The 13601-nt window shown below is 68.2% G+C and overlaps 1 protein-coding gene across 1 annotated transcript in view; it reads right to left on the bottom strand.

Annotated features, from left to right (window-relative positions):
• Positions 1–13601, bottom strand: part of DOCK6 (dedicator of cytokinesis 6) — a 49761-nt gene that overhangs the window by 13759 nt on the left and 22401 nt on the right. The window contains 19 exon segments of the mRNA XM_043506301.1: positions 545–727; positions 1183–1334; positions 2157–2237; positions 2240–2325; positions 2616–2755; positions 3105–3275; positions 4030–4143; positions 4525–4665; positions 4956–5051; positions 6546–6632; positions 6905–7009; positions 7388–7563; positions 8003–8164; positions 9284–9515; positions 10145–10231; positions 10713–10814; positions 11184–11322; positions 11486–11556; positions 12338–12455. Of these exon segments, the coding sequence (XP_043362236.1) occupies positions 545–727; positions 1183–1334; positions 2157–2237; positions 2240–2325; positions 2616–2755; positions 3105–3275; positions 4030–4143; positions 4525–4665; positions 4956–5051; positions 6546–6632; positions 6905–7009; positions 7388–7563; positions 8003–8164; positions 9284–9515; positions 10145–10231; positions 10713–10814; positions 11184–11322; positions 11486–11556; positions 12338–12455 (2443 nt within the window).

Raw genomic sequence — 13601 nt, 5'->3', positions numbered from 1 at the left:
CCCAGCCCCCCCAGCATGGGCACCTTCGACTCCAAGTGGGGCGCTGGACAGGGGAGGGGCCCCCCGGCAGCCTGGACAGAGGCTGGAGATGAGGGGCCCCCAGCCAGGGCACACGCACAGCTTGCAGGGGACGCTGCACCCTACATGGAGCCCAAGGGGGCCAGGACACTCAGGGCTGTGTCTGGGGACCGCCCTGCCCTGCCCTGCCCCGCCGCGCTGGATTCCCCCCACAGATCTGCCCCCTGGCCTGCTGGATCCCTGCCCCCAGATCCCCCCAGGGTTCTGGGTCCCCCCCCAGATCTGTCCCCCTGACCTCTGGGATCCCTGCCTCCAGATCCCCCCAGCCTGCTGAGTTCCCCCCCAGACCTCTGGATCCCTGCCCCCAGATCCTCCCAGCCCACTGGGTTCCCCCCCAGATCCGCCCCCGGCCCCCAGATCCCTGGTCCACATGCCCACAGGCCGCTGGGTTCCCCCTCCAGATCTGTCCGCTGGATCCCTGCCCCCAGATCCCCCCAGCTCACTGGGTCCCCCAGGTCCCCCCCACCTTGTACTCGAAGCAGGCCACGCAGAGGTAGAGCAGGTCGAGGAGGTGGCCGAGGTGCAGGGGGGACAGCTCCACAAACCAGCCGTGCAGTGCCCCCGCGTCCCCGTTCTTCAGCACCCACAGCAGACAGGCCAGCAGGGTGCGGCTCGCCTCGGCCGACAGAGTGCCACCCGGGCGGGGGGGCTGCGGGGAGAGACAGGGTCAGCGCCCATCCCCACCCGACTGGGGGGCAGCTCCGGGACCATACCCCATGGGGTGCCCTCCAGCAGCTGCCCCCCATTCCCAGCCCCTGGTTTCACTCTCACAGCTGGGGCCCAGGATCGATCCTGGGGGCAGACCCCACCCCGCCCATGCCCAGCTGCTCACTAAGGACAGCCCTGCAAGGCCGAACGAGCCTGCAGATGCCACCCACCCCCAGGGGGCGCTGTGCTCGAAGGGGAGCCACTCCTGGCTCCGGGTGGGGGTCTAGTTGTTAGAGGGCGGGGGCTGGGAGCCAGGACACCTGGGTTCTCTCCCCAGCTCTGGGATGGAAGGGTCCCTGGAAAGAGAGCTCTCCATCTCCAGAGATCGGGGTCGCTCTGATGTCCCGGGGGGCCTCTAGGCTCCCCTCCTACCCCCGCGCCCCGACAGGTACTCACGGCTGCTGGCAGCGGGAAGGGGCTGGGCCGGTGGGCGTGGGGCAGCGGAGAGCCGGCGATGGCCATGGCCACTGACTGGCTGATGGTGCCGCTGTCGCTGTCTCCTTCGTCCCCCGGCACAGTGACCAGACGCCCACGTGGACTGTGGTTCTCTGGGGGGAAAGAGCGCAGGGCTGGGGGGTGTCGGGGCACTAGGCAGCCTGGGGGCTCCCCAGACAGAGAAAAGGGAACAGAGCCAGGAGCTGGAGTGGCTGGAGCTCAGACTCCTGGGTTCTCTCCCTGGCTGTGAGAGGGGAGTGGGGTCTAGTGGCTAGAGCAGGCAGGGCTGAGAGCAGTGACTCCTGGGTTCTCTCCCCAGCTTGGGGAGGGGAGTGGGGGCTGGGAGCTAGGACTCCTGGGTTCTCTCCCCGGCTCTGGGAGGGGAGTGGAGGCTGGTGGGTTAGAGCGGGCGGGGGGGGCTGGGAGCCAGGACTCCTGGGTTCTCTCCCCAGCACAGGGAGGGGAGCGGGATCTAGTGGTTAGAGCATGGGGGGCTGTGAGCCAGGACTCCTGGGTACTCTCCCCGTCTCTGGGAGGGGAGTGAGGCTGGTGGGTTAGAGCGGGGGGGGGGGCTGGGAGCCAGGACTCCTGGGTACTCTCCCCGGCTCGGGGAGGGGAGCGGGGTCTAGTGGTTAGAGCTGGGGGCTGGGAGCCAGGACTCCTGGGTACTCTCCCCGGCTCTGGGAGGGGAGTGAGGCTGGTGGGTTAGAGCGGGGGGGGGGCTGGGAGCCAGGACTCCTGGGTTCTCTCCCCAGCACAGGGAGGGGAGCGGGGTCTAGTGGTTAGAGCATGGGGGGTTGTGAGCCAGGACTCCTGGGTACTCTCCCCAGCACTGGGAGGGGAGTGGGGTCTAGTGGTTAGAGCCAGGGCTGGCTGGGAGCTGCCATGTACTCCAATGGGGGGCTGCCCGGTGGGTCCGAGCCCGCCCTGCTCACCGGTGAAGTCGTAGAGCTGCGGCAGGGCGTCCAGGACGATGCTGAGGAGCGGCAGGTACAGCTGGGCCACGTGGGCGCGGGGGGGGGGGCAGCGTAACGGGTGTCGGTGTCGTGGCTGCACAGCAGGCTGTGCAGAGCGCTGATGGCCTTCTTGTGCAGGAAGAAGACGCTGGGGGGAGGGGCGGGAAGGAGGGGGCTGCGTGAGACGGGGCCCGGGAATGAGACTTCCCCGCTCTACCCACTGCACCCAACTCCCCTCCCCAAGCTGGGATAGAACCCAGGAGTCCGGGCTCCAAGCCCCACCCCCCTCTACCCACTGCACCCAACTCCCCTCCCCAACCTGGGATAGAACCCAGGAGTCCTGGGCCCATCCCCCACGGGAAGCTCTCACAAGCTCTGGGCTGGATTGCAGGGGGGACCCGGGTCTCCCCAGGAGAGCGGCCATGCGACCCCACTCACCCTTCGGCGTCCGGCTCCAGGACGAGCGCCAGCTCCGTCAACACGAGCCCCGCCAGGAAGTGCTGCCGGCGGTAGGGCCCCGACAGCTCGAACATGCCGGCCACCCGCGGGTCCTGCGCCGGGCTGGAGAAGGCCGAGCCCTGTGGGAGCGAGCGGGCAAGAGCCAGGAGCACAGGGGGTGGGGGGAGTTTGGAGCATGGTGGAGGGGGGGAGAAGGTGGCACAAGGGAGGGGCGGAAGAGCTATGGGAACAGGAACTGCCTGGCCAGCAACTGCCCCAGGCCTGGGTCCCCCACCCCCGCGGTGCCGCCCACCAGCCGGGGGCTCCCTCCAGCTGCGATGCCCGGGCTGGGGGTGCCAAAGCTCAGTGTACGACCCCTCGAGATTGGCACCCCCCAGGCAGAGACAAAGACAGAGCCCCCGGGCCCAGGGTGGATTTTCCTCCGCTCCGGGGGGCGCCCGGGGACTTTGGCCTGGCTGCGGGCTGTACCTGGGAGGTGGCGGAGGACACGGAGGGCGAGGGCGAGGCGGGCGGCGAGAGGCGGTGCCAGGGCAGGTTCAGGCTGACGTAGTGCTCGTGGCTGCAGATGACACGTAGGAAATCCAGACGCAGCGCCACCAGGGCGGGGGGGTTCTGGGCGCTTGGCAGCCGGTTACCGATCTGGGGGGGACGCAGCCAGTTACCGATCTGGGGGGGAAGGGCTCCTGGGGACAGCCCAGCAGCCGACAGCTCCCCAGGTAATGCCCGTGGCCCAGCTGCCCCCCCCGGCCCAGCTGCCCCCCCCAACCGCCCCCTTTCCCACCTGCTCCCCCCGGCCTAGCTGCACCCCAACCACACCTTTTCCCGCCTGCCCCCCGGCCTAGCTGCACCCCAACCACCCCCTTTCCGCCTGCTCCCCCCAGCCTCCCTGCACCCCAACCGCCCCCTTTCCCGCCTGCCCCCCGGCCCAGCTGCACCCCAACCGCCCCCTTTCCCAGCTGCCCCCCCGGCCGCCCCCTTTCCCGCCTGCCCACCCCAGCTGTTCCCCCCCAACTGCCCTCTTTCCTGCCTGCTGCACCCCGACTGCCCCCTTTCCCACCTGCCCCGTTTCCTGCCTGCCCCCCGGCTCAACTGTCCCCCCTAACACCCCTCTTTCCGCCTGTCCCCCCAAAGGCCTCCTTTCCCGCCTGCCCACTCTAGCCCAGTGGTACAGGCCCCTGTGCCCACCCCTTCCCCAACTCTGGGAGTTCACTGGCTGACCTCCCGTAGCCCGGTGGCACAGCCCCCCACGCCATCCCCACCCTGGTTCCGAGGCCGCAGCTCCAAGTGGAGAACCGACCAGCCTAGGGGGGTTTCAAAGCCCTGGAACGGCCCGGCCCGGGCCTGCGGAACTCCCAGCCACAGGACGTCCCATGGGAAGGCTGCCCCAGCCAACCTGCTTGTAGTAGGCGCGGATGAGTCCAAAAACGAAGCCGCGGTCCATCAGGGAGAGCAGGTCGTTGAGGAAGAAGGCCAGGCTGCTGTTGAGGCGCTCCACCAGCTCCACATCCTGCCGAGACGACACGTAGGAAGGCCAGGGGTGGGGGGGTGTTTATGCCCCCCAGGGACACGGGGCTCCAAGCAATCCAGGAGCAATGGGGAGGGTGAGAGAGGAGGCCGGGCTGGGGGCCAGCAAGGGCAGGCGGAGGGAGGGGCAGATAGGAGGAGCGGATGGATAATAGGGGAGCTGGCCAGGGCCGGGGGGGGGGTAGGGGATGGATGGACAATGTGGGGCTGGACAGGCTGGGGCTGGAGGGAGGGACACACTGGTGGATTACGGGGGGCTGGCTGGCCGGATACCTAGATGGACAGATGACAATGGGGGGGATAGCTTAACGGGAAGGGGGGCAGGTCAGGTGTCCAGGGGGCGGGTGGGGGAGGGGGCACTGACCTTCTGGTAGCGGGTGGCGATCTCGATGCTGACGGCGCCCACCAGGGCGGCAACGTCGTCCACGAAGCGGCCGGGGAAGCGCACCCGGCGCGGCGCCTCCAGCTTCTCGGCCTGGCGCAGATGCAGGGCCATGCTCTTCCCCTGCGGGCGAGAGCCGCCAGCGCTGGGCACGGGCCACCGGGGGGAGGGGGCGCTGCGGGGAGCTGCAGGGGGGCAGGAGCCGTGGGGACCAAGGAACCCACCGCCAGGGGACGGCAGCCACCAGCCACCTGCTGCCAGAACCGCAGCCTGGAGCCTCCCTGCCCCGCCCCGTGAGCCCAGGGACAGTGTTGGGGGGCTGCCGGGCCAAGGCCGATGCGCAGCGGGGGGACGGACACGGGGCTAATGCTGGGGGAGCCCGGACACTAGGGGGGCCCCTCCCGGGCACTCACCAGCAGCCGGAAGAAGAACCAGGCCTGGCGTATCACGGCCTCTCGCACGATGCTGGTGCTCACCACCCACTGCAGGGCCAGCTCCTCGTGCAGCAGCTGGGCAGAGACAGACGGGTGATTAACGGGGGGAAGGGGGGGCAGCACCAAGGGGGTAACGCGGGGTGGGGAGTTCGTCTCCTCCCAGGCTGGGGCATCAAGCATCTTCCCCCTCCCCCACTGCCCCTAGGCCTGGCCCCAGCAGGAATTTACACCGATTTACACCTCTGCCTGCGGCCCCCATCACCCTTCCTGCTCCGCAATCCACACAACCGCATCCCCCTCCCCTGTGGCCAGGCCCTCGGCACAGGTGGGAAACCGAGGGGCAGGGCGACTCAGCTACGTGGGTCCAGCCCCGCTGGCATGTGCCAGGCCTGGCTCTGGCAGTTCTCCTGGCCTGGGAACGGCACCCGCTCCCCACCAACGCCCGCCTGGGCGGGCCGAGCGGCGGAAACACTCTGGAGAGGCGCCCGGGGCGGAGGCGTTAGCGGCTCTGGCGGGGACAGACCCTGGGTCCATCTGGCCCCAGCACGGCCCTGCCGGAATTCCTTATGGCACATGGCCGCTCTGCAGCGCGTATCCCCCCGTAACACACTGGGCCCCTCCGTTAGCTCATGGCTATCCCTGGGCACCGGGCCTGCCCTTGGCTAGCGGGACCCGCCCGGTGGCTGCACCTCCCCACCGGCCTGAGGCTGCAAACCTGGAGGGGAAAGCGGCCCAGCCGAGCGCTCCCTGGGCACGCCGGCGAGGGGCCGAGGTGGAAGGCGGCTCACGCAGACATGGCAGAGGAGGGGTGGATGGTGATGGGGCACAGGGCAGAAGATGGATGGAGAGTAACAGAGACAGGAGATTTTAGCTGGGGGGTGATAGATGGAACCTGTCTGAAAGGAGACGTCTCCCCCCGACCCGGATTCTCTCTCTGTCTGGCCGGGGGACGGGGCACAGAAGGATTTTGGAGCTAGGGGATTCTGAATAATGCGTCGGGTGTGGGTGGGATCACAGCCCGGTACCAATTCAACGCTCTAACGACACACCGGGACTCTCCAGGGCAGGGCTCCAAGCGCGTCCTTGGGGTTCGTTAACTCGGCCTCCTGTCACCCCAGTGAGGCTAAGAGTTATCAGTGGGGAAACTGAGGCATGGAAAAGGGACGTGACATACCCCAGGCCATACAGGACGTCAGTGGCAAGGCTGTGGGGGCAGAGGACCAGACTCCCAGAGCTCCAGCTTTAGCCATTATATCACTTCCCGCTCCTAGAGCCAGGGATAGAACCCAGGAGTCTTGGCTCCCAGCCCCCCGCTCTTACCACTAGCTCCCACTCCCCTCCCAGAGTGGGGGGACACAACTCAGGCATCTGGGCTCCCAGCCTTGGGCTTTGATCATGAGACACACCCCCCACCTCCACCCCCAGGTCTCCTCAGTCACATGGGTGGAGGCCGGAGGGTGTGGGGGGTGGGGAGTGTCTATCCCAGGAGCCTGAGGATCAGCTGTAGCTGAGCAAGAACCAACCCCCCGCTCCCCGACTTTTGCTAGGCCGCCCTCCTGCCCCCTCTACCTTCTTGGCGGTCGGCCTGGTGGGGACGGCAGGCGCGGAGGAGCGCTCCAGGAAGGAGGAGAGGCGGTTAGAGCTTCGCTCGCAGGCCTGTGGGATGCGGGGGGCAGCGATGATGGAGGAGAGGAGTTAATAGAACAAGAGGATGGAGCAGAGGAGAGATGTGATGGACGAGCCCCCCCCCACCCGTGCCCCATGCGGCGTCTGCTCCGGCTCTACCCGCCCACCCCGGGCGGAGGTGCCGAGCGACAGCGAAGTGGCGCCGCAGGCCTTGCTCCCCACCAGTAGGGGTCAGCGCTGGGCAGGGGCCCGGCGGGGGCCCGGCACAGCTGGCAAGCGAAGCGGAGAAGGGGAAGGGGCACCTGTTTGAGGTCGGCGCTGGAGCTGGGCGGGTTCCGGCGGAGCACGGCCTTGGGCCCGCCGGGGGCGTAGGCAGAGTTCACCCAGGAGTGCGAGCGGTCAATCCCCTGCACCGCGGCCGCCAGGAGAGAAGAGAGCAGCGAGAGCCGTCACCAGGGGGAGGGCGGATTCAGAGCCAAGAGCAGGACCCCCGCACACCCCCAGCCCACGGGGGGATTGCAGATGGGAACCGGGAGGAAAGGCCCCACCCAGAGCGACCCACCACCGGAGCAGCCCCAGCCCGAAAGCACCAAGCGGGGAAGGTGGCAGGGGAGCCGTGCCCCGACCGGCGGCTTGCACGGATCGCGGGGAAGGGCCGACCCAGGGGGCCAATTCCACCCCGGAGGGTGCAGAGCGCCCGGGGTGAGTGGCAGAGCCGGGAAGGGGGTCGGAGGTGCGGGCACCGGGCGCCCCTCCCCCCAGGGCACAGCCAGCGCCGGCCTTACTTTGCTGCCCAGGATCTTCTGCACCTCGTCGTCGGGGGAGCCGGGCGCGGTGGCCAGGTCGGGGTTGCTGTTGCTGATGCTCTTGGAGCGCGACAGGTTGAGGCTGGCGGGGCGGCCGGAGGCGCGGGACAGGGTGGCGCATTGGATGGCAGCCCCTTGGGGCGGCATCCCGGCCTCTGGAACAAACACACCCGGGGGGGAGACAAGGGGATGGGGAGGCATTTTAACCCCCTTGGAGAACTCAGGAGTCCTGGCTCCCAGCCCTCCCATTCTAACCACTGGACCACACTCCCCTCCCAGGGCTGGGGATAGAACCCAGGAGTCCTGCATCTCAGCCCAGTTCCCCTCCCAAACTCTGCCCCCATTCCCAAGGATCCCCCAGAGGAAACATTCCCAGAAGACCTCTCCTGGGATCAGACAGCCCCCCCAGGAGCAGCCCTCCCCTCCCCACTGGACTCCTACCACCCACCCCTCCCCAGATGCAGCCCCTGCCTCCACCACGCCCCTGAGAACTGGCCCCCCATGGGTGTTAAGCCCCATGGGTGTTAAGGGGCCGGTTTCCTGGAGCTCCCCCATCCAAGGAGCCCCCCGGGGGCTCTGCCCCCCCCAGCTCACCGCTCCCTGGGGCCGGTGGCTCGGCGGGCAGGCGGAAGGCGAAGTGGATGTAGGCAGCCAGCAGTGGGTTGTGGCCATGCTGGCCCTGGATGGCCTCCAGGCCCTGGTGGATCTGGTTCACCATGATGGCCATGGCCTCGAAGGCGGCACGGCCCAGGTTGACTGAGGGAAGACGCGAAGCGGGCGGGGGTGAGCCAGGGCAGGGCTGGGCCCCAGGACTCCTGGGTTCCTCTCCCTGGGGCACGGGAGCAGGTCCCCATCAGGGGGAGCCCTGCACTAGCACGTGGGAGTGCTTGGCTCTGCCTCTGGCAGATCACAGGCAAACAACTGCCCCTCCCGGTGCCTCAGTTTCCCCTTCAGGACAGCAGGGCTAAGGCTCCCCTGTGGCGGGGGCTCTGACGCGCCTCGGGTCACAACCAGGAAATGGACTGTGCAAAAAGCCCCCTCTGATTGGCTGTCTTCCCCACTGCCCCGCCTCCTGGGACAAAGCAGCCAATCAGAGCAGCTGCAGACATCACCCCCGTAACAGCGCCAGTACCGAAGGGGAGGTGGGGGCAGGGGGAAGACAAAAAAGAGCCTGGCAGCTCTGCACCCCCCTCCCAACAGCATCTAGCCTGGGAAGGGGGAGGGGACCCCAGTGCTGCCCCCCCCAGGCCTGGAAAGGGGGTGAGTGAGTCCCCAGGAGGAGCAGAGGTGGGGGGGCAGAATTCGATCGGCATAAAACGACAGACCCCCCCTCCCTTTTTCCAGACCCTGTTAAGCCTGGAACTTGCTGCTCTGGCCCCCGGCACTCAGGGGCCAAGATCCTCGTAGGGCGGGTGGTGGGGAAGAGAGGCCAGGTAATCCGGTGATCAGCAGGCGAGGCCCCTGTGGAGGGCTGGGGGCAGCACTAGGTACTCTGGTGATCGGGGGCCGAGAACCCCAGGTGGGGGAGGCAGGTACCCCCCAATCACAGAGCGAGGTCCCTGTGGGGTGTCCGTGCACACCCGGATCACAGGGCGAGGTCTCTGCGGGGTGGGGGTATTGGGTGCCAGGCACCCCCCTGATCACAGGGCGAGGTCCCTGCAGGGTGGCGGGAGGCACCAGGCACCCCATGATCACAGGGCGAGGTCCCTGCGGGGTGGCCGGGCACGCCCAGATCATAGGGCGAGGTCCCTGCAGGGTGGTGGTGTTGGGCGCCAGGCGCCCCCCAATCACAGAGCGAGGTCCCTGTGGGGTGGAGGGGGGCTGGGCACCCCCGGATCACAGGGCGAGGTCCCTGCGGGGTGGCCGGGCACTCACCAATCTGGCCCCCGATGACGGGCGGCCGGGCGATGAGCAGCAGCAGCTTGTCCAGGACCTGGTGGCAGTGGGCCAGCAGTGGCCCCAGGCCAGCCCCCCGCAGCCCGGCCACGCTGGCCCGCAGCTCCCCCTCCACGTTGCTCTCGGTCAGCACGGTGTCCCGCAGGCGCACCGGGAAGTTGCTCTCCTCCAGCACGTGGCCCAGCGTGAAGAACTTATCCAGGGCGGGGTCCTGCCGGGGGACAGGGGCAGGTGGCATCAGCGGGGCAGCCCCCGCTCCTGCCTCCTGAGATCTCCAAGCACCAGCCAGCGCCGATCCGCCCTTTTGCACTAGTGCCCCCAGTGCAGGGGGGGGACCAATGAGCTGGGAAATGAACCCAGGAGTCTTGGCCCCCAATGCCAGGCTCTAGCTCCCCAGTGGGTACATAGCGCGGGCACAGAGGGATCTGACCCATCAGCCACAGGGACGCTGGGTAGGTTGGCAGAGGGGGGCTGGGGCTGCCCAGGTGGGGCCGCGAGCGGGCATTGCGTGATGGCCAAGAGCCGGGGCGGTGGGTCGGGAGCCAGGAGGCGCAGGCCCCAATCCCAGCCCCAGAGACAGACTGTGCAGCAGAACGATGGGCAGGGCCCAGATCCTCAGCCAGGCCCCCGGGGACCCAGCGCAGCTGAGCAAAGCGCCCAACACGCAGTAACTAGACACGGTGCCCAGGAGCCTCGACCCCCGTGCCCCCATCCCCTGTACCTCCCCACCCCCCGGGGATCCCAATTCCAGCACTCCCCATTCCTCCCACACCTCTTCCCCCCCCGTTGGGGAACCACACAGCTCCAGCCCCCCAGGATGCCCCCCCAGCTCCCTCTCACCTGCGTGTGCACCGAGGACACAGCCAGCAGCTCCACATGAAACACCCCCTTGTGGTTATCGACCCACTTCATGCCGGGGAGCTGCACCTGCCGGCGGGGAGGGAGAGCTGTGGGCCCCAGCCCCTGACCGCTCCCGGCCTGGCCCCCATTCCCTCCCCTGGCCCCCACACCCAGCCCTACCCGGGGCCCGACCCCTGCACCTGCTCCCACCCCATCCCCATGGGCAGAGGGCACGGCAGTGCTTCCTCTTGGGATCTGACCATGCCCCCGTGACTCAGTTTCCCTACCAGCTGCAGGGAAAGTAGTGCCCAAAGGAAGGACACCCCCGCCCGGCCCTGCTTAGCTCTGTCTCAAAGGTGGCTGACTCCCGCACCCTGGCCTCACTGGGCGAGGGGGCTGGGTGTGGGGAGGTCCCAGCAGGGCCCTGCAAGGTCCAGACTGGGTCTGCTGGCCTGGACATGCACCTCCCAGAGCCCAGCCCAAGCCGACCGGCGCCCCCTAGGGCCAGGGGTCAGAACAGTGGGTCCAGCCGGCCCAGGGCTGCCACGGAGTCACCGCGTCTACTTACGTCAGGGGTGAGCACAGAGTAGCTGGGCGGGGGCTTCTCCACCGACACGGGCAGGCAGAGGGGCCCCGTCCGCAGACGGCCGTGCTGCAGCAGCGGGACCCACTGGCGGGAGAGAGCGAGGATGAGACCGGGGGACTGGGCCATGGAGTGGGGAGGTTCCTGGGGGACCCGAACATAGGGCGGGGGGTCCGAGCGTCCGGGGAGGTTCCTGCCGCAGGGACACAGGGCAGGGGGCCTCAGGGCTAGGGAGGTTCCCAGAGGGCAGGGATTTGGGGGTCCGAGGCATTGGGGAGGTTCCGGGGGGCAGGGATGCGGGCCTGCAGGGGGACCAGGGGTGGGGGAGGTTCCGGGGGGCAGGGATTTGGGGGTCCGAGGCCCTGGGGAGGTTCGGGGGGCAGGGACGCGGGAGGTTCTGGGGGGCAGGGATTTGGGGGTCCGAGGCCCTGGGGAGGCCCCCGGGGCCAGGCTGACCGTGTAGCCAACGGGTGTCTCCAGCGGCGTGTTCTGCTTCGGCTGGCAGCTGATGTGGTAGAAGGTGAAGAGCAGGTGGTGATTGTCCGTCAGGGCGGGCGGGATCCGCAGCTTGAACTCCTCGTAGAACTCGGGGCACCTGGGGGGCGCCAGCAGGCAGTGAGGGACCCAGCACCCCCCAATCCCCACGAGAGACCGGCCTGGCCCAGCGCCCCCCTCAACCCAGACACCCCTGGACGGGTTACCGTATTAACTGAAATAGTGCCCCCGCAGGCCTCGACAGCTGGGTGGGCAGTGCTCACCTGTTATGATACACCACGGCCGTGTAGGCCTCCCTCGTAAACTCGCTGCAGCTCGACTTGCCAAATATCACCTGGTAAAAGACAAATGAGGTTACACCAGGTGAGGGGGGGGTTGAACTGCGGCCACCCCTGGCCTGGGGCAGACAGGCGGGACGGCCACAGAACAACACGATGGCAAGAGATGGGAGAGGGACAGTGCTGCCGAGGGGTTTCAGGCACCAGGTGTGGGTCTAACCTCCCTGGGTTCCTGGAGAGAGTTTAACCTTTGGCTGGAAGTTTTGGGTGCCCCCTATTAACATCGCTGAGCTGGGGGCCCCCCACCTGATCTCAGGGCTGACCTGAAGTGCCTCGAAGGGCCCTGAGTTTGCAGGCAATGCGTGGCTCCCCTGAAGCCTGGGTGTTTTTGGGGTGTCTCAGGCTGGGCAGCCCCGAGGAGGCAAAACTCTCCAGTCAGGCCCCTGAAATCCCAAGATCAGTCTGAAAGCTGCGGCTCAGTGAAGCCCCGAGGAGAGCCAGAGCCTGTCGCCCCCACAGGCCTAGCACCCCCAGGGTACCCCGTCCCTCTCGCCCCGGGATGGCGCTTTGATGTAGGGCCAGGGCCCCCCAGCCTCTTGCTCGGCCAGACTCTCCTTCCAGGCTGCAAGCAGGGAGGGGCAGTGCCCGATCTCAGCGGAAGGGGACAGACCCATCTCAGCTTCACACCTTTCTCGGGTCCACTTTCGCTGCCCCCCGAATGGACCATTGGCACAGATGCCCTGGCCGCGCCCTGGGGTGGAAGGAGCTGGGTGCCCCTGCCGGTTGTCGCTCTCGGGGGGGGGAATCGGGGAGCTCTGGGCTGGGGCCGGCACTCACCGGCAGGGCCTGGCTGGGGTCCTCGCCCGCCATGAACTGCACCTTCACGGCGATGTTGCGCACCGAGCCCTGGCGGCTGCTGAAGTTCAGGCTGTGGGGGTAGACGTAGAGCAGGTTCCTGGGAAGGCAGGAGAGATACACAAGGGGTCAACGGGGCCCAGCAACACCCATTCACACAGCTGCAGGCTGGGACGGGGTCCTGCCTCCCAGAGGCCTGCGGGGCAGAGCAGCAGCCCCATTGCAGGGAGGGAAACTGAGGCACAGAGGGGGAAGGAGCTTGGTGCCAAGGCAGAGGAGAGAACCCTGGCATCCTAGCTCCTAGGTGGTGCTGCCCTGCCTCTCTCCCCACAGCTGTGCAGTGATGCCTCCTGCCCCCCAGCCCCTGCCTGACCCCCGCCTGCACATGGCTGCCCGCCAGTGACCCTGATGGGAGTGATCACGAGGCCGCTCTGGGGCGGGCATGCAGCTGGGCAGGCAAAGAGCCAATGGGCAGCAGGGAGCCAGGAGTGCGGGGGAGGGGGATGAAAGGCGGGGGAGGATTTGGTGTCATCCCCTGCTGCCCTGCACCGGATTGCCCCAGCTCCTGTCTCAGCTGGAACCCCAGTCTGAGAGGGGAGCAGGATCTAGTGGTTAGAGGGGCAGGGCTAGGAACCAGGACTCTTGGGTTCTCTCCCCGGCTCTGGGAGGGGAGTGAGGTCTAGTGGTTAGAGGGGGTGGGGGGTGTCAGGACTCCTGGGTTCTCCCTCTGGCTCTGGGTGGGGAGCAGGGTCTAGTGGTTAGAGGGGGGTGGGGGATGTCAGGACTCCTGGGTTCTCCCCCCAGCTCTGTGAGGGGAGCGGGATGTAGTGGGGGGGGTCAGGAGCTCTACGGTTCCCTGCTGGGGCTCTATCCCGTGCCCCTCCCAGCCCACGCTAGTGGCAGGCAGCTATGAGGAGCCCTCGCCGGCTCTGCTATTAACCCCTCGCTGCCTGCCTCTGACGCAACCCCCTTTCGCAACTGCCCTGCCCCGGCCAGGGGCTCCATGCCCCAGGGCAGCCGTCAGGACAGGACGCTGGACCCACGCCAGCTGCCAAAGTCTGCTGGCACCGGAGCCCCGGGGGCGGGGAGGAGACGCTCACCAGACACCCAATGCCCTCCCCCACCCCACCCCCCGCCCCCAGGCCCACATAAGGCCGCCTCCTACCCTCCAGCGCCAGGTGCTGAGCGATGCTGAGCCTGGTGCTGCTGCTGGCCCTGCTGCCCCCTGGCGCAGCCCTGTCCGCCC

The sequence above is a fragment of the Dermochelys coriacea genome, chromosome 20, assembly GCF_009764565.3.
Source record: "Dermochelys coriacea isolate rDerCor1 chromosome 20, rDerCor1.pri.v4, whole genome shotgun sequence".
Lineage (NCBI taxonomy): Eukaryota > Metazoa > Chordata > Testudines > Dermochelyidae > Dermochelys > Dermochelys coriacea.
The sequence above is the reverse complement of the archived record's forward strand: the minus strand, read 5'-3'. Positions and strand labels throughout refer to the sequence as shown.